This window comes from Phasianus colchicus, chromosome 1 (assembly GCF_987193195.1).
Source record: "Phasianus colchicus chromosome 1, bPhaCol1.hap1.1, whole genome shotgun sequence".
In the NCBI taxonomy this organism is placed as follows: domain Eukaryota; kingdom Metazoa; phylum Chordata; class Aves; order Galliformes; family Phasianidae; genus Phasianus; species Phasianus colchicus.
In genome coordinates, this window is record NC_143436.1 from 1,359,895 (window position 1) to 1,381,998 (window position 22,104).

Below are 22,104 nucleotides of genomic sequence, written 5' to 3' on the forward strand. Positions count from 1 at the left end.
CCTCTTCACTCACTTGTGTCTCTGTCTCTATAGAGACAGAAGTGTCCACTTCTCCCCATCTCTGTCCATCTCTCCATCTCTGTCCATCTCAACCTCTCCACCTCTGTCCATCCATCTCTCCATCCCTGTCCATCCATCTCTCCATCTCAGCCTGTCCATCTCTCCATCCATCTCTCCATCCCTGTCCATCCATCTCTCCATCTCAGCCTGTCCATCTGTCCATCCATCTCTCCATCCCCGTCCATCCATCTCTCCATCTCAGCTTCTCCATCCTTCTCTCCACCTCTCTCCATCTCCATCTCAACCTCTCCACCTGTCCACCCATCTCTCTGTCTCTGCCCTTCCATCTCTCCAACTGTCTGTCCATCTCTCCATCTCTGTCCACCCACCTCTCCATCTCAGCCCATCTCAACCTCTCCACCTCTGTCTGTCCATCTCTCCATCCCAATTTCTCCATCTCTGTCCATCCATCTCTCCACTGTCCCCTTTTTACCCATCCCTCCATCTCTCCACCTGCCTACCTCTCCATTTCTTCACTTCTCCATCTCCCACATCTCTCTGTCTCCATCTCTCCCCATGTCCATGTCCCTGTATCTCCATGTCTCCACATTTCACCTCCACGTCTCCATCTCCCCACATCTCCATCTCCCCAGTTCTCCACCTCTCCACCTTTCCATCTTAGTCCATTTATGTCTCCACTTCTCCCTCCATGTCCACATCTCTCTCTGCCTATCTTCTCACCTGCCCACCTCTCCGTGTCTCCATCTCTACACCTCTCCAGCTCTCCATCCATCTCTCCACATCCCCATCCCTCCATCTTTCCACCTCTGCACCTCTGTCCATCCACATCTCCACCTCTTTATTTCTCCAACATCTCCACCTCTTCATGTCCCCATCTCTCCCTACCTCTCCCTATCCCTCTTCATTTCTACTCCTCTCCATCTCTGTCTATCCATGTCTCCGACTCTCCCCATTTCTCTCCATCTCCCCATCCCTCTCCATCTCTCCATTTCTCCACCTCTTTCCATCTCTCCATTCCTTTCCATCTCTCCATCCCTCTCTCTCTCTCCATCCCTTTCCATTTCTCCATCTCTTTCCATCTCTCTCCATCTCTCCATCCTGCTCTTTCTCTCCATCCCTTTCCATTTCTCCATCTCTCCATCCCTCTCTCTCTCCCCACCTCTCCATCTCCCCATTTCTCTTCATCTCTCCCCATCTCTCTCCATCTTTCCATCTCTCCCCATTTCTCTCCATCTCTCCCCATCTCTCCATCCCTCCATCTCTTTCCATCTCTCCCCACCTCTCCCCACGTCCCCATAGCCCCATCCGCACCTCCCTCCCCATCCCTCCTCTCCCCTCTCCTCCCGACATCTCCCCTCTCCATTCCCCCCCTCTTTCCCACCCCAGCTCACGCAGAACACACAGCCCACGTCCCCCCACCCCACTCCCCGCAGCTCCCCGTGACCCCCCCCATAACCCCCCCCCGGACTCACTCCCTCTCCTTCCCTACTCCCCTCCCCGCCACCCGTGGGACGCAGCGCGGTGGAGCGGCGGGCGCACGGGGCGGCCGTTCCGTGCGCTCTACCTGGGGGGGCCCGGGGGGGGCAGCGGCACGGGGGGCAGGGGGCTGCGGAGAGAGCTGGGGGCGGGGGGGTAGGGGGGATCCCGAAGGGTCCGGCGGGGAGAGGGGAGCGGCGGGGCCGTTCCGGAGCGCACGGAGCTCCCGTGCCACGCATCTCTCCCCGCAGCTCTGCGTTACGCACGGGACCCCCCCGCGCAGGGGGCTGCGATGGTGGCCGGCGGTGTCCGGAGAGCTGCGAGAGGTGCAGCTCCGAATGTCGGCTCCGTTCGATTCTCATTGCCACGTCGCGAACACCCGGTTAAGGACCGGGGAGGGGTCGGGAGCGCAGGGGCCGTCGAGAAGGGGGGTGGGGGGGGTGACAGCGCGTTTCGGTGGGGGCCGGAGCGGGGCCGGGCCGGAGCGCTGTGGTTAATGTGTAATTGGGAGCAGATGGCACTGAGAGGCGGCTCCGTGCGGGCAGTGCGGGGCCGGAGCGCACCGCGAAGCGCAGCCCCGTTCCCGCTGGGGGACGGAGCAGAGGGCCGCGCTCCCCCCCTCCGCTATTTGCTCTCCAAATATTATGCTTTGAGGTTTACAACTCGCCGTTATCTGGGCCGGCCCGAGGGGCCATCTGTGCCGGGGTCGGTGCGCAACGCACCCTCGGCACCCATCTCTCCGAGCTTCCCTCTATTTGCTCAGCGCAACAGGAGCAAAAAATAATAATAATAATAATAATAAATCTATCTATCTATCCATCCATCTACACATACAGAAACATCCACGCAATAAACCGGAGCTTGGGCCGACTTTATGGTGGGTCCGACACCCACCATCTGCCGCACCGCCCGGCCCGGCTCTGTTTGTTCTGCGGGAACTCCGAGCTGCTTTGCGGGGTGATGCGCTCCTCCGAGCCGTCGGGGCCGCCTCTTCCTCCCCTCATCATCACCCTCCACCCGCACAGCTCGGCTTCTCCGGCTCTGCTCGGCTCCGTTCGGCTCCGAAGGTACCGAACTCACACATTTCACAGCCACCCTCCTCCCCCCCCCCCCCGGGTCCCGTTTGGGTTCGCGCTCTGAGCTGCTGCGTTCTGTTGGCTGGGTGCGCGCAGGAAGCCGCGCACAGCTCTGCGGAGAGGAAGGGACGCGTCGGGATTCGGTGCGTCCGGGTTTGGGGCTTTGGGGTTCGGGATTTGGGGTTCGGGGTTTTGGGGTTCGGTGCTTTGGGGTTTGGTGTGTCAGAGTTTGGTGCTTTGGGGTTCATTTCTTTGGGGTTTGGTGCATCGGGGTTCAGTGCTTTGGGGTTTGGTGCGTCAGAGTTTGGTGCTTTGGGGTTCAGTGCTTTGGGGTTTGGTGAATCCGGCTTTGGAGCTTTGGGGTTTAGGGCTTTGGGGTTCAGTGCTTTGGGGTTTGGTGTGTCAGAGTTTGGTGCTTTGGGGTTCATTTCTTTGGGGTTTGGTGCGTCAGAGTTTGGTGCTTTGGGGTTCAGTGCTTTGGGGTTTGGTGCATCAGGGTTTGGTGCTTTGGGGTTCATTTCTTTGGGGTTTGGTGAATCCGGCTTTGGAGCTTTGGAGTTTAGGGCTTTGGGGTTTGGTGCATCGGGGTTCAGTGCTTTGGGGTTTGGTGCATCAGAGTTTGGTGCTTTGGGGTTCATTTCTTTGGGGTTTGGTGCATCGGGGTTCAGTGCTTTGGGGTTTGGTGCGTCAGAGTTTGGTGCTTTGGGGTTCATTTCTTTGGGGTTTGGTGAATCTGGCTTTGGTGCTTTGGGGTTTGGGGCTTTGGGGTTCAGTGTTTTGGGGTTTGGTGTGTCAGAGTTTGGTGCTTTGGGGTTCATTTCTTTGGGGTTTGGTGCGTCAGAGTTTGGTGCTTTGGGGTTCAGTGCGTCCGGGTTTGGTGCATCAGGGTTTGGTGCTTTGGGGTTCAGTGCTTTGGGGTTTGGTGCATCAGGGCTTGGTGCTTTGGGGTTCATTTCTTTGGGGTTTGGTGCATCGGGGTACATTTCTTTGGGGTTTGGTGCGTCAGAGTTTGGTGCTTTGGGGTTCATTTCTTTGGGGTTTGGTGAATCTGGCTTTGGTGCTTTGGGGTTTGGGGCTTTGGGGTTCAGTGTTTTGGGATTTGGTGTGTCAGAGTTTGGTGCTTTGGGGTTCATTTCTTTGGGGTTTGGTGAATCCAACTTTGGTGCTTTGGGATTTGGGGCTTTCGGGTACATTTCTTTGGGGTTTGGTGCGTCAGAGTTTGGTGCTTTGGGGTTCAGTGCTTTGGGGTTTGGTGAATCCAGCTTTGGAGCTTTGGGGTTTGGTGCTTTGGGGTTCAGTGCTTTGGGGTTTGGTGCATCAGGGTTTGGTGCTTTGGGGTTCATTTCTTTGGGGTTTGGTGAATCTGGCTTTGGTGCTTTGGGGTTTGGGGCTTTGGGGTTCAGTGTTTTGGGGTGTGGTGTGTCAGAGTTTGGTGCTTTGGGGTTCATTTCTTTGGGGTTTGGTGAATCCGGCTTTGGAGCTTTGGGGTTTAGGGCTTTGGGGTACATTTCTTTGGGGTTTGGTGCGTCAGAGTTTGGTGCTTTGGGGTTCATTTCTTTGGGGTTTGGTGCATCGGGGTTCATTTCTTTGGGGTTTGGTGCGTCAGAGTTTGGTGCTTTGGGGTTCATTTCTTTGGGGTTTGGTGAATCTGGCTTTGGTGCTTTGGGGTTTGGTGCTTTGGGGTTCATTTCTTTGGGGTTTGGTGAATCCGGCTTTGGAGCTTTGGGGTTTAGGGCTTTGGGGTTCGGTGCTTTGGGGTGTGGTGTGTCAGAGTTTGGTGCTTTGGGGTTCATTTCTTTGGGGTTTGGTGAATCTGGCTTTGGTGCTTTGGGATTTGGAGCTTTGGGGTTTGGGGCTTTGGGATTTGGGGCTTTGGGGTTTGGTGCATCGGGGTTCATTGCTTTGGGGTTTGGTGCTTTGGGGGTTTGGTGCATCAGGGTTTGGGACTTTGGGGTTCAGTGCTTTGGATATGGGGACTTCGGGGTTTGGTGCTTTGGGGTTTTGTGTGTCAGAGCTTGGAGCTTTGGGGGGTTCAATGCTTTGGGGTTTGGTGCATCAGGGTTTTGTCCATCCAGGTTCAGTGTGTTGGGATTTGGTGCATCAGGGTTTGATGCTTTGGGGTTCAGGGCTTTGGAGCTTTGGGGTTCGATGCTTTGGGGTTTGGTGCATCGGGGTTCATTTCTTTGGGGCTTTGTGCATCTGGCTTTGGTGCTTTGGGGTTCATTTCTTTGGGGTTTGATGTATCAGGGTTTGGTGCTTTGGTGTTTGATGTTTTGGGGTTTGGTGCATCCAGATTCAGGGCTTTGGAGTTCAGTGCTTTGGGGTTCAGTGCTTTGGGGTTTGGTGCTTCAGGGTTTGGTGCTTTGGGGTTCATTGATTTGAGGTTTGGTGCTTTGGGATTTGTTGCATCAGGGTTTGGTGCTTTGGGGTTCAATGCTTTGGGATTAGGTGTGTCCAGATTCAGTGCTGTGGGGTTTGGTGCATTGGGGTTTGGTGTGTCCAGATTCAGTGCTTTGGGGTTTGGTGCTTTGGGGTTTGGTGCTATGGGGTTCATTGTTTTGAGGTCTGATGCTTTGGGGTTCATTGCTTTGAGGTTTGGTGTTTTGGGGTTTGGTGCATCCATATTCAGGGCTTTGGAGTTCAGTGCTTTGGAGTTCAGTGCTTCGGGGTTTGGTGCTTTGGGCTTCATTGCTTTGAGGTTTGGTGCTTTGGGGTTTGGTGCATCAGGGTTCGGTGCTTTGGGGTTTGGTGCTTTGGATATGGGGACTTCAGGGTTTGGTGCTTTGGGGTTTTGTGTGTCAGAGCTTGGAGCTTTGGGGGGTTCAATGCTTTGGGGTTTGGTGCATCGGGTTTTGATGCTTTGAGGTTCAGTGCTTTGGGGTTCAGTGCTATGGGGTTCAGTGCTTTGGGGTTTGGAGCTTTGGGGTTCAGTGCTTTGGGGTTTGGTGCTTCGGGGTTCAGTGCTTTCAGGTTTTGTGCATCCAGATTCAGTGCTTTGGGGTTTGGTGCATCAGGGTTTGGTGCTTTGGGGCTCAATGCTTTGGGGTTTGGTGCTTTGGGGTTCAGTGCTTTGGGGTTTGGAGCTTTGGGGTTCAGTGCTTTGGGGTTTGGAGCTTTGGGGTTCAGAGCTTTGGGGTTTGGGGCTTTCAGGATTCCATGCACTGAGGTTTTGTATGTCAGAGCTTGGAGCTTTGGGGGTTCAATGCTTTGGGGTTTGATGCTTTGGGGCCCAGACCTTTGGGGTTTGGTGGTTTGGGGTTTGGTGTGTCCAGATTCAGTGCTTTGGGGTTCAGTCCTTTGGGTTTTGGTGCTTTGGGGTTTTGGTGTGTCAGGGTTCAGAGCATCAGGGTTCAGTGCTTTGGGGTTTGTTGTGTCCAGATTCAGTCCTTGGGATTCAGTGCTTTGGGGTTTGGTGCTTTTGGTGCTTTGGGGTTCATTGCTTTGGATAAGGGGACTTCAGGGTTTGGTGCTTTGGGGTTTTGTGTGTCAGAGCTTGGAGCTTTGGGGGGTTCAATGTTTTGGGGTTTGGTGCATCGGGTTTTGATGCTTTGAGGTTCAGTGCTTTGGGGTTCAGTGCTTTGGGGTTTGGAGCTTTGGGGTTCAGTGCTTTGGGGTTTGGTGCTTCGGGGTTCAGTGCTTTCGAGTTTTGTGCATCCAGATTTAGTGCTTTGGGATTTGGTGCATCAGGGTTTGGTGCTCTGGGGCTCAATGCTTTGGGGTTTGGTGCTTTGGGGTTCAGTGCTTTGGGGTTTGATGCTTTGGGGTTTGGAGCTTTGGGGTTCAGTACTTTGGGGTCTGGGGCTTTCAGGATTCCATGCACTGAGGTTTTGTATGTCAGAGCTTGGAGCTTTGGGGGTTCAATGCTTTGGGGTTTGGTGTATCGGGTTTTGATGCTTTGGGGTTCAGTGCTTTGGGGTTCAGGGCTTTGGGGTTTGGAGCTTTGGGGTTCAGTGCTTTGGGGTTTGGTGCTTCAGGGTTCAGTGCTTTCGAGTTTTGTGCATCCAGATTCAGTGCTTTGGGGTTTGGTGCATCAGGGTTTGGTGCTTTGGGGCTCAATGCTTTGGGGTTTGGTGCTTTGGGGTTCAGTGCTTTGGGGTTTGATGCTTTGGGGTTTGGTGCTTCAGGGTTTGGAGCTTTGGGGTTCAGTGCTTTGGGGTTTGGGGCTTTCAGGGTTCCATGCTTTGAGGTTTGGTGTGTCAGAGCTTGGAGCTTTGGGGGTTCAATGCTTTGGGGTTTGATGCTTTGGGGCCCAGACCTTTGGGGTTTGGTGCTTTGGGGTTTTGGTGTGTCAGGGTTCAGAGCATCAGGGTTCAGTGCTTTGGGGTTTGGTGTGTCCAGATTCAGTCTTTGGGATTCAGTGCTTTGGGGTTTGGTGCTTTGGGGTTTGGTGCTTTGGGGTTCAGAGCTTTGGATTTTAGTGCTTTGGGGTTTGGTGCTTCAGGGTTCACTGCATCACGGTTCAGCGCTTTGGGGTTTGGCCTTTTGGGGCTCAACGCTTTGGGGTTTTGTGAATCGTGATTTCCTTCTTTGGGGTTCAGTGCTTTGGGGTTTGGTGCTATAGGGTTTGGTGCCTCAGGGTTCCATGCTTTGGGGTTTGGTGTGTGAGAGCTTGGAGCTTTGGGGGTTCCATGCTTTGGGGTTTGATGCTTTGGGGCCCAGACCTTTGGGGTTTGGTGCTTTGGGGTTTGGTGTGTCCAGATTCAGTGCTTTGGGGTTCAGTCCTTTGGGTTTTGGTGCTTTGGGGTTTTGGTGTGTCAGGGTTCAGAGCATCAGGGTTCAGTGCTTTGGGGTTTGGGGCTTTGGGGTTTGATGCATCAGGGTTTGGTGCTTTGGGTTTCAGTGCTTTGGATATGGGGACTTCGGGGTTTGGTGCTTTGGGGTTTTGTGTGTCAGAGCTTGGAGCTTTGGGGGGTTCAATGCTTTGGGGTTTGGTGCATCGGGTTTTGATGCTTTGGGGTTCAGTGCTTTGGGGTTCAGGGCTTTGGGGTTTGGAGCTTTGGGGTTCAGTGCTTTGGGGTTTGGTGCTTTGGGGTTCAGTGCTTTCAGGTTTTGTGCATCCAGATTCAGTGCTTTGGGGTTTGGTGCTTTGGGGTTCAGTGCTTTGGGGTTCAGTGCTTTGGGGTTTGGTGCTTTGGGGTTCAGTGCTTTGGGGTTTGGAGCTTTGGGGTTCAGTGCTTTGGGGTTTGGGGCTTTCAGGATTCCATGCACTGAGGTTTGGTGTGTCAGAGCTTGGAGCTTTGGGGGTTCAATGCTTTGGGGTTTGATGCTTTGGGGCCCAGACCTTTGGGGTTTGGTGCTTTGGGGTTTGGTGTGTCAGGGTTCAGAGCATCAGGGTTCAGTGCTTTGGGGTTTGGTGTGTCCAGATTCAGTCTTTGGGATTCAGTGCTTTGGGGTTTGGTGCTTTGGGGTTTGATGCATCAGGGTTTGGTGCTTTGGGGTTCAGTGCTTTGGATAAGGGGACTTCAGGGTTTGGTGCTTTGGGGTTTTGTGTGTCAGAGCTTGGAGCTTTGGGGGGTTCAATGCTTTGGGGTTTGGTGCATCGGGTTTTGATGCTTTGGGGTTCAGTGCTTTGGGGTTCAGGGCTTTGGGGTTTGGAGCTTTGGGGTTTGGTGCTTTGGGGTTTGGTGCTTCAGGGTTCAGTGCTTTCAGGTTTTGTGCATCCAGATTCAGTGCTTTGGGGTTTGGTGCATCAGGGTTTGGTGCTTTGGGGCTCAATGCTTTGGGGTTTGGTGCTTTGGGGTTCAGTGCTTTGGGGTTTGGAGCTTTGGGGTTCAGTGCTTTGGGGTTTGGTGTGTGAGAGCTTGGAGCTTTGGGGGTTCAATGCTTTGGGGTTTGATGCTTTGGGGCCCAGACCTTTGGGGTTTGGTGCTTTGGGGTTTGGTGTGTCCAGATTCAGTGCTTTGGGGTTCATTTCTTTGGGGTTTGGTGCTTTGGGGTTTGGTGTGTCAGGGTTCAGAGCATCAGGGTTCAGTGCTTTGGGGTTTGGTGTGTCCAGATTCAGTGCTTTGGGATTCAGTGCTTTGGGGTTTGGTGCATCAGGGTTTGGTGCTTTGGGGTTCAGAGCTTTGGATTTTAGTGCTTTGGGGTTTGGTGCTTCAGGGTTCAGTGCCTCACGGTTCAGCGCTTTGGGGTTTGGCCTTTTGGGGCTCAACGCTTTGGGGTTTTGTGTATCATGATTTGCTTCTTTGGGGTTCAGTGCTTTGGGGTTTGGTGCTATAGGGTTTGGTGCCTCAGGGTTCCATGCTTTGGGGTTTGGTGTGTGAGAGCTTGGAGCTTTGGGGGTTCAATGCTTTGGGGTTTGATGCTTTGGGGCCCAGACCTTTGGGGTTTGGTGATTTGGGGTTTGGTGTGTCCAGATTCAGTGCTTTGGGGTTCAGTCCTTTGGGGTTTGGTGCTTTGGGGTTTTGGTGTGTCAGGGTTCAGAGCATCAGGGTTCAGTGCTTTGGGGTTTGGTGTGTCCAGATTCAGTCTTTGGGATTCAGTGCTTTGGGGTTTGGTGCTTTGGGGTTTGATGCATCAGGGTTTGGTGCTTTGGGGTTCAGTGCTTTGGATAAGGGGACTTCAGGGTTTGGTGCTTTGGGGTTTTGTGTGTCAGAGCTTGGAGCTTTGGGGGGTTCAATGCTTTGGGGTTTGGTGCATCGGGTTTTGATGCTTTGGGGTTCAGTGCTTTGGGGTTCAGGGCTTTGGGGTTTGGAGCTTTGGGGTTCAGTGCTTTGGGGTTTGGTGCTTCAGGGTTCAGTGCTTTCGAGTTTTGTGCATCCAGATTCAGTGCTTTGGGGTTTGGTGCATCAGGGTTTGGTGCTTTGGGGCTCAATGCTTTGGGGTTTGGTGCTTTGGGGCTCAATGCTTTGGGGTTTGATGCTTTGGGGTTCAGTGCTTTGGGGTTTGGAGCTTTGGGGTTCAGAGCTTTGGGGTTTGGGGCTTTCAGGATTCCATGCACTGAGGTTTTGTATGTCAGAGCTTGGAGCTTTGGGGGTTCAATGCTTTGGGGTTTGATGCTTTGGGGCCCAGACCTTTGGGGTTTGGTGGTTTGGGGTTTGGTGTGTCCAGATTCAGTGCTTTGGGGTTCATTTCTTTGGGGTTTGGTGCTTTGGGGTTTTGGTGTGTCAGGGTTCAGAGCATCAGGGTTCAGTGCTTTGGGGTTTGGTGTGTCCAGATTCAGTCTTTGGGATTCATTGCTTTGGGGTTTGGTGCTTTGGGGTTTGATGCATCAGGGTTTGGTGCTTTGGGGTTTGGTGCTTTGGATAAGGGGACTTCAGGGTTTGGTGCTTTGGGGTTTTGTGTGTCAGAGCTTGGAGCTTTGGGGGGTTCAATGCTTTGGGGTTTGGTGCATCGGGTTTTGATGCTTTGGGGTTCAGTGCTTTGGGGTTCAGGGCTTTGGGGTTTGGAGCTTTGGGGTTCAGTGCTTTGGGGTTTGGTGCTTCAGGGTTCAGTGCTTTCAGGTTTTGTGCATCCAGATTCAGTGCTTTGGGGTTTGATGCTTTGGGGTTCAGTGCTTTGGGGTTCAGTGCTTTGGGGTTTGATGCTTTGGGGTTTGGTGCTTCAGGGTTTGGAGCTTTGGGGTTCAGTGCTTTGGGGTTTGGGGCTTTCAGGGTTCCATGCTTTGAGGTTTGGTGTGTGAGAGCTTGGAGCTTTGGGGGTTCAATGCTTTGGGGTTTGATGCTTTGGGGCCCAGACCTTTGGGGTTTGGTGCTTTGGGGTTTTGGTGTGTCAGGGTTCAGAGCATCAGGGTTCAGTGCTTTGGGGTTTGGTGTGTCCAGATTCAGTCTTTGGGATTCAGTGCTTTGGGGTTTGGTGCTTTGGGGTTTGATGCATCAGGGTTTGGTGCTTTGGGGCTCAATGCTTTGGGGTTTGGTGCTTTGGGGTTCAGTGCTTTGGGGTTTGGAGCTTTGGGGTTGAGTACTTTGGGGTCTGGGGCTTTCAGGATTCCATGCACTGAGGTTTTGTATGTCAGAGCTTGGAGCTTTGGGGGTTCAATGCTTTGGGGTTTGATGCTTTGGGGCCCAGACCTTTGGGGTTTGGTGCTTTGGGGTTTGGTGTGTCCAGATTCAGTGCTTTGGGGTTCAGTCCTTTGGGGTTTGGTGCATCAGGGTTTGGTGTGTCAGGGTTCAGAGCATCAGGGTTCATTGCTTTGGCGTTTGGTGCTTTGGGGTTCAGAGCTTTGGATTTTAGTGCTTTGGGGTTTGGTGCTTCAGGGTTCACTGCATCACGGTTCAGCGCTTTGGGGTTTGGCCTTTTGGGGCTCAACGCTTTGGGGTTTTGTGAATCGTGATTTCCTTCTTTGGGGTTCAGTGCTTTGGGGTTTGGTGCTATAGGGTTTGGTGCCTCAGGGTTCCATGCTTTGGGGTTTGGTGTGTCAACAGCTCCAGGATGAGCCCCCCCAGCATGAAGACCCCGCGTCGCCTCTCCATGCAGCAGCGAGGTGAGCCCCCCGTGCCACGCTCCGTTGCACACTCAGTTGCACACTCAGTTGCACATCCTTGCACACCCCGTGGCATGCTCTGTTGCATGCTCCGTGGCACATCCTTGCCCTCTCCATGGCCACGGCACACTCTGTTGCACACTCCATGGCTCACTCTATGGCACATCCTTGCACACTCCATGGCATGCTTTCTTGCACACTCCTTGGCACACCTGTTGCATGCTCCATGGCTCACTCTGCGGCACATCCTTGCACACTCCATGGCATGCACTGTTGCAAACTCTTGGCACACCCCATGGCACATCCTTGCACACTCCATGGCATGCTTTGTTGCACACTTCTTGGCACACTCCTTGGCACGCTTTGTTGCACACTCCATAGCTCACTCTCTGCCACATCCCTGCACACTCCATGGCACATCCCCATGGCACTTTTTGTTGCACGCTCCATGGCTCACACCGTGGCACACCCATGCACACTCCACGGCACATTCTGTTACACACTCCTTGGCTCACTGTGGCACACCCTTTCACAACTCCACGGCACATTTTGTTGCACGTTCCACGGTTCACTCTCTGGCACACCCTTGCACACTCCATGCACGTTCTGTCGCACACTCCTTGGCACACTTCACAGCACACTCCACGGCACATCCCCATGGCACACGCTTTGCTCCACACCCCCCCCACATTGCACAGCCCATCCTTGCACACTCCCACACACCCCACGGCCCATCCTTACACACTCCCACACACCCCACGGCCCATCCTTGCACACTCCCACCCACCCCAACACCACCGATCCCCCCTTCAACTCCACCTCCCCACAACTTGGCACACCTTTCTCTCCGCACACAGAGGACGGGGACCCCCACCTCCCCATCCTCACCCCTCCACCTTCCACGATTGAATTCCCCCCCTTCCCCCCTGCTCACCCCCAGGCCCCAGCAGCATCAACCAGCTGGGGGGGGTCTACACCAACGGCTGCCCTCTCCCCCCATGCAAGAGGCAGAGCATCATCCAGCTGGCAGCACACGGCGTGCGCAGCACCGACATCTCCCGCAGCCTCCAGGTGCGCAAGGATGGGGGTCCTTAGAGGGGGTGGGGGTCCCCAAACCCCCAAATCTCCCCTCATTTCCCCAAAATCTACCCTATAGGTATCCAATGGTTGCGTCAGTAAAATCTTGAGTCGTTATTACCGGACTGGTTCGTTAAGACCCAAAAGTTTTGGGGGTAGTAAACCTCGTGCTGTTACCCCCGCCGTGGTGGCACGAATCGTGCAGCTGAAGCGTGAGCAGCCGTCCCTCTTTGCGTGGGAGATCAGGCAGAAGCTGCAGCTGGAGGGGCTCTGTGGCAACCTGAGAACCCCCAGCGTGAGTGGGGATGGGGGGGGGGGAAATGGGGGTGGTGGGGATGAGTGGGGATGTGAGGACGGGGGTCCTGGGATTGGGGATGCGTGGGGATGCGAGGGTGGAGGTCCCATTTTTGGGGAGGTTGCATAGGAATGTGAGGGTGGGGGTCTCATTTTGGGGGTGAGGGACCCATGTTGAGGGTGGGTGTGTGGGGATGTGAGGGTGGGGGTCCCATTTTGGGGGGGAGATGCGTGGGGATGTGAGTGTGGGGGTCCTGGGATTGGGGATGCATAAGGATGCGAGGGTGGGTGTCCCATTTTGGAGTGGAGATGCGTGGGGATGTCAGGGTGGAGGTCCCATATTTGGGGGAGTTGCACAGGGATGTGAGGATGGGGGTCTCATTTTTAGGGGGTGGCTGAGTGGGGATGTGAGGGTGAGGGTCCCATTTTGGGGGGTGGCTGAATGGGGATGTGAGGGTGGGGGTCCTGGGATTGGGGATGCGTGGGGATGCGAGGGTAGGGGTCCCATTTTTGGGGAGGTTGCATAGGGATGTGAGGGTGGGGGTCTCATTTTGGGGGTGAGGGACCCAAGTTGAGGGTGGGTGTGTGGGGATGTTCGGGTGGGGGTCCCATTTTGGGGGAGTTGCACAGGGATGTGAGGATGGGGTCTCATTTTTAGGGGGTGGCTGAGTGGGGATGCGAGGGTGGGGGTCCCATTTTTGGGGAGGTTGCATAGGGATGTGAGGGTGGGGGGTCTCATTTTGGGGGTGAGGGACCCATGTTGAGGGTGGGTGTGTGCGGATGTGAGGGTGGGGGTCTCATTTTGGGGGCTGGCTGAATGGGGATGTGAGGGTGAGGGTCCTGGGTTTGGGGATGCATAAGGATGTGAGGGTGGGGGTCCCATTTTGGAGTGGAGATGCGTGGGGATGTGAGGGTGGAGGTCCCATTTTTGGGGAGGTTGCATAGGGATGTGAGGGTGGGGGTCTCATTTTGGGGGTGAGGGACCCAAGTTGAGGGTGGGTGTGTGGGGATGTTTGGGTGGGGGTCCCATTTTGGGGGGGAGATGCGTGGGGATGTGAGGGTGCGGGTCTCATTTTTAGGGGGTGGCTGAGTGGGGATGTGAGGGTGAGGGTCCCATTTTGGGGGGGAGATGCGTGGGGATGTGAGGGTGGGGGTCCTGGGATTGGGGATGCGTGGGGATGCAAGGGTGGGGGTCCCATTTTTGGGGAGGTTGCATAGGGATGTGAGGGTGGGGGTCTCATTTTTAGGGGGTGGCTGAGTGGGGATGTGAGGGTGGGGGTCCCGTTTTGGGGGAGAGATGCATGGGGATGTGAGGGTGGGGGTCCTGGGATTGGGGATGCGTGGGGATGTGAGGGTGGGGGTCCCATTTTGGAGTGGAGATGCGTGGGGATGTCAGGGTGGGGGTCCCATATTTGGGGGAGTTGCACAGGGATGTGAGGATGGGGGTCTCATTTTTAGGGGGTGGCTGAGTGGGGATGTGAGGGTGAGGGTCCCATTTTGGGGGAGAGATGCATGGGGATGTGAGGGTGGGGGTCCTGGGATTGGGGATGCGTGGGGATGCGAAGGTGGGGGTCCCATTTTTGGGGGGTTGCATAGGGATGTGAGGGTGGGGGTCTCATTTTTAGGGGGTGGCTGAATGGGGATGAGAGGGTGGGGGTCCTGGGATTGGGGATGCATAAGGATGTGAGGGTGGGGGTCCCATTTTGGGGAGGTTGCATAAGGATGTGAGGGTGGGGGTCTCATTTTGGGGGTGAGGGACCCATGTTGAGGGTGGGTGTGTGCGGATGTGAGGGTGGGGGTCCCATTTTGGGGGGTGGCTGAATGGGGATGTGAGGGTGGGGGTCCTGGGATTGGGGCTGCATGGGGATGCGTGGATGGGGGTCCCATTTTGGGGGGTGGCTGAATGGGGATGTGAGGGTGGGGGTCCTGTTTTGGGGTGTGTGTGGGGATGCAAGGGTGGGTGTCCAATTTTGGGGGGGAGATGCATGGGGATGTGAGGTTGGAGGTCCCATTTTTGGGGGGGTTGCATGGGGATGTGAGGATGGGGGTCCCATTTTGGGGGGATGGATGAATGGGGATATGAAGGTGGGGGTCCCATTTTGAGGGGAAGATGCATGGAGATGTAAGGGTGGGGGTCCTGTGTTTGGGGTTGGGGGGGTTGCATAGGGATGTGAGGGGGGATGATGGTGGGGGGGTCCTAGGGTTAGGGGTACATGGGGATGTGAGGGTGGGGGGTCCCATTTTTAGGGGGTGGCTGAATGGGGACGTGAGGGTGGGGGGCTCCTGGGTTTGGGGGTGCGAGGAGATACGAGAGTGGGGGTCTCATGTTTGGGGTGGGCTGCATAGAGCCAGACTAGGGAGGATTTGGGATGGGGGGGTTGGGGGTGATGCTCCTCGTGCTCCCACAGTGCTGCCCACCCCCCTGCCCCCCCCCCTTCCCATCCCATCTGCAGCCCCATCTCCTCCCCAGGTCTCCTCCATCAATCGGGTGCTGAGGGGTCTGCAGGGCACGCTGCGCCCCACACTGCTGCCAGGGGGGGAGAACGTGGGTATGTGTGCACACGTGGCTTTGGATGCACGCCTGCGGGCGTGCAAACACACGCAAGGATGCATGCACACACCTGCAGGCATGCACAGATGCAAGGGTGCATGGATATTTGCAGACGTGCATGCACAAGGATGCATGCGGGTGCCGGCAGAGATGCACGCACACGTTTGGATGCATGCATCTTTTGCAGACGTGCACACACACACAGATGCATGCACACCTGCAGACATGCACGCATTTGGATGCATGCACACCTGCAGAGCTGCACACGCATTTGGATGCATGCACACACCAGGATGCATGCACAGCTGCAAGCGTGCACACACATTTGGCTGCATGCACACCTGCAGACATGCACACATACATTTGGATGCACGCGTGTTTGCAGACATGCACAGGCCAGGATGCATGCACACCTGCAGACATGCGCACACACACAAGGATGCATGCACACCTGCAGACATGCACACACACACACACACAGATGCATGCACACCTGCAGACATGCACACACACACACGGATGCAGGCACCCACTTTCTCCTTTCCTATCCCCACCCCTCCCTCTCCATCCCATCCCCCCCAGCCCCCTCCTCTCCCATCAGAGCTGCAGAACCCCAAGCCCCCCCAAGGACCCCCTCAGGGACCCCCCCAGGAACCCCCCCGGGCCGCAGCAGACAGCGCAGCAGGACGATGCTGTCCCACCAGCAATCCAAAGCCCTGGAGGAAGGTGGGGGTCTGTTGCTGTGGGCGCTCATCGGACTTCGTTGGGTTGGGGTTGAGTCCGTGTTGTGATTGAGTTGGGGTTGGGTTAGGGTTGGTGTTGGGTTGGGGTTGGGTTGGGATTGAGTTGGGGTTGGGGTTGGGTTGGGGTTGGTGTTGGGTTAGGGTTGGGTTGAGATTGAGTTGGGGTTGGGGTTGGGTTAGGGTTGGTGTTGGGTTGGGGTTGGGTTGGGATTGAGTTGGGGTTGGGGTTGGGTTAGGGTTGGTGTTGGGTTAGGGTTGGGTTGAGATTGAGTTGGGGTTGGGGTTGGGTTAGGGTTGGTGTTGGGTTGGGATTGGGTTGAGATTGAGTTGGGGTTGGGGGTTAGGTTGGCATTGGGGTTGAGTTAGGGCTGGGATTGAGTTGGGGCTGGGATGGCGTTGGGTTGGCGTTGGGGTTGGTTAGGGTTTGCATTGAGTTGGGGTTGGGGCTGGGTTTGGGGTTGGATTGGTGTTGGGGTTGAGTTAGAGTTGGGATTTAGTTGGGGTTGGGTTTGGGGTTGGGTTGGGATTGAGTTGGGGTTGGGGTTCAGTTGACGTTGGGGTTCGGTTTGGGATTGGGTTGGGATTGAGTTAGGGTTGGGATTGAGTTGGGGTTGGTCTGGCATTGGGGTTGGGTTTGGGGTTGGGATTGAGTTGGGGTTAAGGGTGGGATTAAGTTGGGGTTGGGGTTGAATTGGGGTTCAGTTGACATTGTGATTGAGTTGGGGTTGGGGTTGAGTTGGGGCTGGGCTGGCATTGGGGTTGGGTTTGGGGTTGGGATGGAGTTGGGGTTGAGTTGGGGTTGGGGTTGGGGATGGGTTTGGGGTTGGGTTGGGATTGAGTTGGGGTTGGGGTTAGGTTTGGGGTTGGGTTGGCGTTGGGGTTAGGGTTAGGGGTGGGATTAAGTTGGGGTTGGGGTTAGATTGGGGTTTGGTTGACGTTGTGATTGAGTTAGGGTTGGGGCTGGGCTGGCATTGGGGTTGGGTTTGGGGTTGGGATTGGGGTTGGGTTGGGATTTAGTTGGGGTTGGGGTTGGGTTGGGATTGAGTTGGGGTTGAATTGGGGTTGCGTTGACGTTGTGATTGAGTTGGGGTTGGTGTTGGGTTGGGGTTGAGTTGAGGTTGGGTTCAGGTTGGGTTAGGGTTAGGGTTGGGATTAAGTTGGGGTTGGGGTTGAGTTGGTGTTGGGTTGACGTTGTGATTGAGTTGGGGTTGGGGTTGGGGTTGGGTTAGGGTTGGGTTGGGATTAAGTTGGGGTTGGGGTTGGGTTAGGGGTTGGGTTGGGATTGAGTTGGGGTTGGGATTGAATTGGGGTTGGGTTAGGGTTAGGGTTGGGATTAAGTTGGGGTTGGGATTGAATTGGGGTTTGGTTGACGTTGTGATTGAGTTGGGGTTGGGTTGGGTTGGCTTTGGTGTTGGGTTGGGATTGGGTTGGGATTGAATTGGGGTTGGGGGTTAGGTTGGTATTGGGGTTGAGTTAGGGCTGGGGTTGAGTTGGGGCTGGGTTGGCGTTGGGGTTGGCATTAGGGTTTGCATTGAGTTGGGGTTGGGGTTGGATTGGTGTTGGGGTTGAGTTGGGGTTGGGTTGGGATTGAGTTGGGTTTGGGGTTCAGTTGACGTTGGGGTTGGGTTTGGGATTGGGTTGAGATTGAGTTGGGGTTGGGGGTTAGGTTGGCATTGGGGTTGGGTTAGGGTTGGCAGCGAAGGGTGGGGGCTGATTGCAAAGCCAAGCCATCTGCAGAGTTCCAAAGGGAGCAATACCCGGACAGCAGCACGCGGGGACGCTTGGCTGCAGCCACGCAGCTGCCAGACATCACCGTCCAGGTATGGTGCATGGGCACACCTGTGTTGCACGTGCGTGTGTTGCACAGGCCCCCGTTGCACACCCCTGTGTTGTATGCGACTGTGTTGCATGTGCGTGTGTTGCACAGACCACCATTCTGCACTCCTGTGATGCATGTGCCGGTTTTGCACGTGTGTGTGTTGCACAGGCCTCCATTGCACACACCTGTGTTGCATACAACTATTTTGCACATGCGTGTGTTTCACAGACCTCCCTTGCTCACCCCTTTGTTGCATATGCCTGTCTTGCAAATGCATGTGTTGCACAGACCCCCACTGCACACCCCTGTGTTGCATATGCCTGTTTTGCACGTGTGTGTGTTGCACAGACCCCCACTGCACCCCTTTGTTGCACATGGCTGTGTTACACGTGCATGTGTTGCACAGATCCCCATTGTGCACTCCTGTGTTGCATATGCTTGTTTGCACACGCATGTATTGCACACACCTGCATTGTGCACCCCTGTGATGCATGTGCCTGTTTTGCACATGCATGTGTTGCACAGACTCCCATTCTGCACCCCTGTGTTGCACATGTCTGTTTTGCACACGCATTTGTTGCACAGACCACCATTGTGCACTCCTGTGTTGCATGTGTCTTTTCTGCACATGCATGTGTTGCACAGATCCCCATTGCACATGTATGTGTTGCACAGACCTGCATTGTGCACAGCTATGTTGCATATGCCTGTTTTGCACACGCATGTATTGCACACACCTGCACTGTGCACCCCTGTGATGCGTGTGCCTGTTTTGTACACGCATTTGTTGCACAGACCCCCACTGTGCACTCCTCTGCTGCATGTGTATGTCTTGTGCACAACCATTTTGCACACTCCATGGCACACTCCTGCACGTTGCATGACATATTGTTGGCACGCTCCATGGCACACTCAGTTGCACACTCCTTGGCACATCCTCGCACACTCTATGGCACACTCTGTTGCACACTCCTCGCACACTCCACGGCATGCTCCTGCATGTTGCATGGCACATCCTTGCACACTCCATGACACATCCTTGCACAGTCCTTGGCACACTCCTGCATGTTGCGTGGCACATCCTTGCACAGTCCTTGGCACGCTCCATGGCACATCCTTGCACACTCCTTGGCACGCTCCTGCATGTTGCGTGGCACATCCTTGCACACTCCATGGCACACCCATGCACAGTCCTTGGCACGCTCCATGGCACATCCTTGCACACTCCTTGGCACGCTCCTGCATGTTGCACGGCACATCCTTGCACACTCCATGGCACATCTTTGCACACTCCATGGCACATCCTTGCACACTCCTTGGCACACTCCTGCACATTGCATGACATATTCTTGGCACACTCCATGGCACATCCTTGCACACTCCATGGCACATCCTTGCACACTCCATGGCACACCCACACATGCTCCATGCCCGCAGCACAGCTTTCTTGCTCACCCCTTGGCACATTGCATGGCACATCCGTGCACGCTCTATTGCACACTCTGTTGCACGCTCGTTGGCATCGAGCAGGGCACAGAGGGGGCACAACCTCAGCACCCCCTCCCCCCCCCTTCACCCCCAGGTGTGGTTCTCCAACAGAAGAGCCAAATGGCGACGTGAAGCCAGGCAACGGATGGAGGCCAATGGTGCAGGTGAGAGCCCCCAGGTTGGGGGGGGGGGAAAGAGGGGGCAGGACCCCCATCTTCTGGCCTGAAGGAGGGGCTGCAAACCGGGCTGGAGGGGGGGCACGGCCCCTCCTTGTGCCCCCCAACCCAACGCAGGGTCCACCATGTAGGATCCTGCTGTGAGTGGCTCCTGTCCCCCCCTGCCACGACAGCCCCCATCTCCGCACAGGTATGAGAAGGGCTGGACCTGCATGGGGAGGGGGGGGGGGTCTGTACTGTTTCCCAGCATCTCCCCCCCCCCCCCCCCGCCCCTTCCCCCCTACAAATGTCATCCTGAAGGGCTGGAGTGTGCAGCCATGGCGACACCCTCCCCAGGAGACCTTTCCCCCCCTCCCCCAAGGGTGCAGACCCCCCTCCCTCACTATGACCCAGCCCTCCCAATGGATGTTGAGTGATGCTCTGCTCTCTGCTCCCCCCCAGCACCTCCCAGTTGCCCCCCCCAGCTTGTTGGAGCCCCTCAGAGCCCCCCCTTTGCACATCTGCACCCCCAGAACTTGCTCATGGGATGCTGGCTGCTGTGGTAAGGAGGGCACGAGGGGTGGGGTTGGTGTTGGGGTTGGGTTAGGGTTGGGATTGAGATGGGGTTGGGTTGGGATTGAGTTGGGGTTGGGGTTGGGGTTGGGTTGGGGGTTGGGTTGGGGTTGGGGTTGGCTTAGGGTTGGTGTTGGTGTGGGTTGAGGGTTGTGTTGGCATTGGGATTGGGTTAGGCTTGGGATTGAGTTGGGGTTGGGTTGGGATTGAGTTGGGGTTGGGGTTGGGGTTGGTTTGGGAGTTGGGTTGGGGTTGGGGTTGGCTTAGGGTTGGTGTTGGTCTGGGTTGAGGGTTGTGTTGGCATTGGGATTGGGTTAGGGTTGGGATTGAGTTGAGTTTGAGGTAGGGTTGGGTTGCATTGGGGTTGGGGTTGGGATTGAGTTGGGATTGGATTGGATTGGGTTGCATTGGGGTTGGGGTTGGCTTAGGGTTGGTGTTGGTGTGGGTTGAGGGTTGTGTTGGCATTGGGGTTGGGTTAGGGTTGGGATTGAGTTGAGTTTGAGGTAGGGTTGGGTTGCATTGGGGTTGGGGTTGGGATTGAGTTGGGATTGGATTGGGTTGGACTGGATTGGATTGGATTGGGTTGCATTGGGGTTGGGGTTGGGGATTGGATTGGATTGGATTGGGTTGCATTGGGGTTGGGGTTGGGGTTGTGGTTGGAATTGAGTTGGGATTGGATTGGATTGGGTTGCATTGGGGTTGGGGTTGGGATTGAGTTGGGATTGAGTTGGGATTGGATTGGATTGGGTTGCATTGGGATTGGGGTTGGGGTTGGGATTGAGTTGGGATTGGATTGGATTGGGTTGCATTGGATTGGATTGGATTGGATTGGATTGGATTGGATTGGATTGGATTGGATTGGATTGGGTTGTGTTGGGGTTGAGTTTGAGGTTGTGGTTGGGATTGAGTTGGGATTGGATTGGGTTGCATTGGGATTGGGGTTGGGGTTGGGATTGAGTTGGGATTGAGTTGGGATTGGATTGGATTGGGATTGGGGTTGGGGTTGGGGTTGTGGTTGGGATTGAGTTGGGATTGGATTGGATTGGGATTGGGGTTGGGGTTGGGGTTGTGGTTGGGATTGAGTTGGGATTGGATTGGATTGGGTTACACTGGGGTTGAGGTTGAGTTGAGATTGAGTCGGGTTGGAGTTGGATTGGTGTTGGGGTTGTAGTTGGGGTCGAGTTTGGGGTTTGGAGTTGGTTTGGGATTGAGTTGGGTTGGCGTTGGACTGAATTGGGGTCGGAGTTGGGTTGGGGTTCAGCTGGGGGGAGCATAGCCAAGGAGGGGTCTCAGGGCACTGCGTGGTGTTCAGGGGGTGCAGGGACCTCCTCCCCACTTACCTCCAGCCCCATGAGGGTCTGCAGTGGGGTAGGCACCTTCAGCCCTCCCCTACCTGTCCCCTGTGCCATCCCGCAGGCAGCAGCCCCCTCCCAACTCCCTGGCAGCCCTTGGAGGGCCCCCCCTTGGCCCTGCTGCCCTCCTGCCCCCCGCTGCACCCCACTGCCCACCTCCATGCTCCCCCCCTACCCCTGACTCTGAGCATGCTGGGCAATGGGGGGTTGCAGCATGGGGCCCCCGGATCGTGCACCAGAGGAGGATGGACACGCATGGATTCACATTGATCTGAAGACATTGCACCAAAAAGTCACTGTCCTGGAAAGCCCCCACGCTTTGTTCTTTGCTCTAAATAAAAAGTTTTGGTGTTTTGTTTCTGTAGAAATGTAATTTAATGATAGAACCACGGCCAACTCCTCCACTGCCAGCAAAGAGCCTTGTTTTATTTGAGGGAGATTGACACCGGTGTGCAGAGGGGGGCTTTGTATGCAGGAAAAAATGCTTCTTGTGAGCAAAAACTGTTCTATGGGGACCTCTAAGCAAAAAAAACCCACCATCCCAGGAGCACACAGCCCTGATATCCCAATCGTTCCGCCCTGCAAAAAGATCAGGATTGTTCCCTTCCCATTTTCCTCAGCATCTGAGTTCAGTCCTGAGATCACAGAACCATGAAAAGGATGGGATTGGGATTGGGTTGGGATTGAGATGGGTTGAGTTGAGTTGGGGTTGGGGTTGGGTTGGGGTTGGATTGGCGTTGGGGTTGGGGTTAGAGTTGGGATTTAGTTGGGGTTGGGTTTGGGGTTGGGATGGGATTGAATTGGGGTTGGGGTTGAGTTGGGGCTGGGCTGGCATTGGGGTTGGGTTTGGGGTTGGGATTGAGTTGGGGTTGAGTTGGGGTTGGGGTTGGGATTGAGTTGGGGTTGAGTTGGGGTTGGGGTTGGGGTTGAGTTGGGATTGGGATTGGGGTGGGTTTGGGGTTGGGTTGGGATTGAGTTAGGGTTGGGGTTGAGTTGGGGTTGGGTTGGCGTTGGGGTTGGGTTACGGTTAGGGTTGGGATTAAGTTGGGGTTGGGGT

At 55.4% G+C, this 22,104-nt stretch overlaps 1 protein-coding gene across 1 annotated transcript; it reads left to right on the forward strand.

The window, feature by feature from the left end:
* The first annotated feature begins 2,393 nt into the window (after positions 1–2,393).
* Positions 2,394–21,390, forward strand: PAX4 (paired box 4). Its single transcript, XM_090134392.1, has 11 exons — positions 2,394–2,564; positions 10,937–10,995; positions 11,936–12,066; positions 12,152–12,367; positions 14,837–14,915; positions 15,500–15,643; positions 17,398–17,480; positions 19,062–19,131; positions 19,275–19,333; positions 19,585–19,684; positions 21,112–21,390. Exons 1-11 carry the CDS (start codon positions 2,458–2,460, stop codon positions 21,315–21,317), a joined length of 1,254 nt encoding a protein of 417 aa, XP_089990518.1. The 5' UTR covers positions 2,394–2,457; the 3' UTR covers positions 21,318–21,390.
* Positions 21,391–22,104: the final 714 nt, after the last annotated feature.

What these genes read in the sequence shown, in the direction of transcription:
- PAX4 (XM_090134392.1), top strand. Translation starts at nt 2,458, where the DNA reads ATGCGCTCCTCCGAGCCGTCGGGGCCGCCTCTTCCTCCCCTCATCATC. An exon ending in CCTCTCCATGCAGCAGCGAG is followed by an intron (nt 10,996 to 11,935) that starts GTGAGCCCCCCG and finishes GCTCACCCCCAG; the next exon opens with GCCCCAGCAGCATCAACCAG. An exon ending in ACATCTCCCGCAGCCTCCAG is followed by an intron (nt 12,067 to 12,151) that starts GTGCGCAAGGAT and finishes TCTACCCTATAG; the next exon opens with GTATCCAATGGTTGCGTCAG.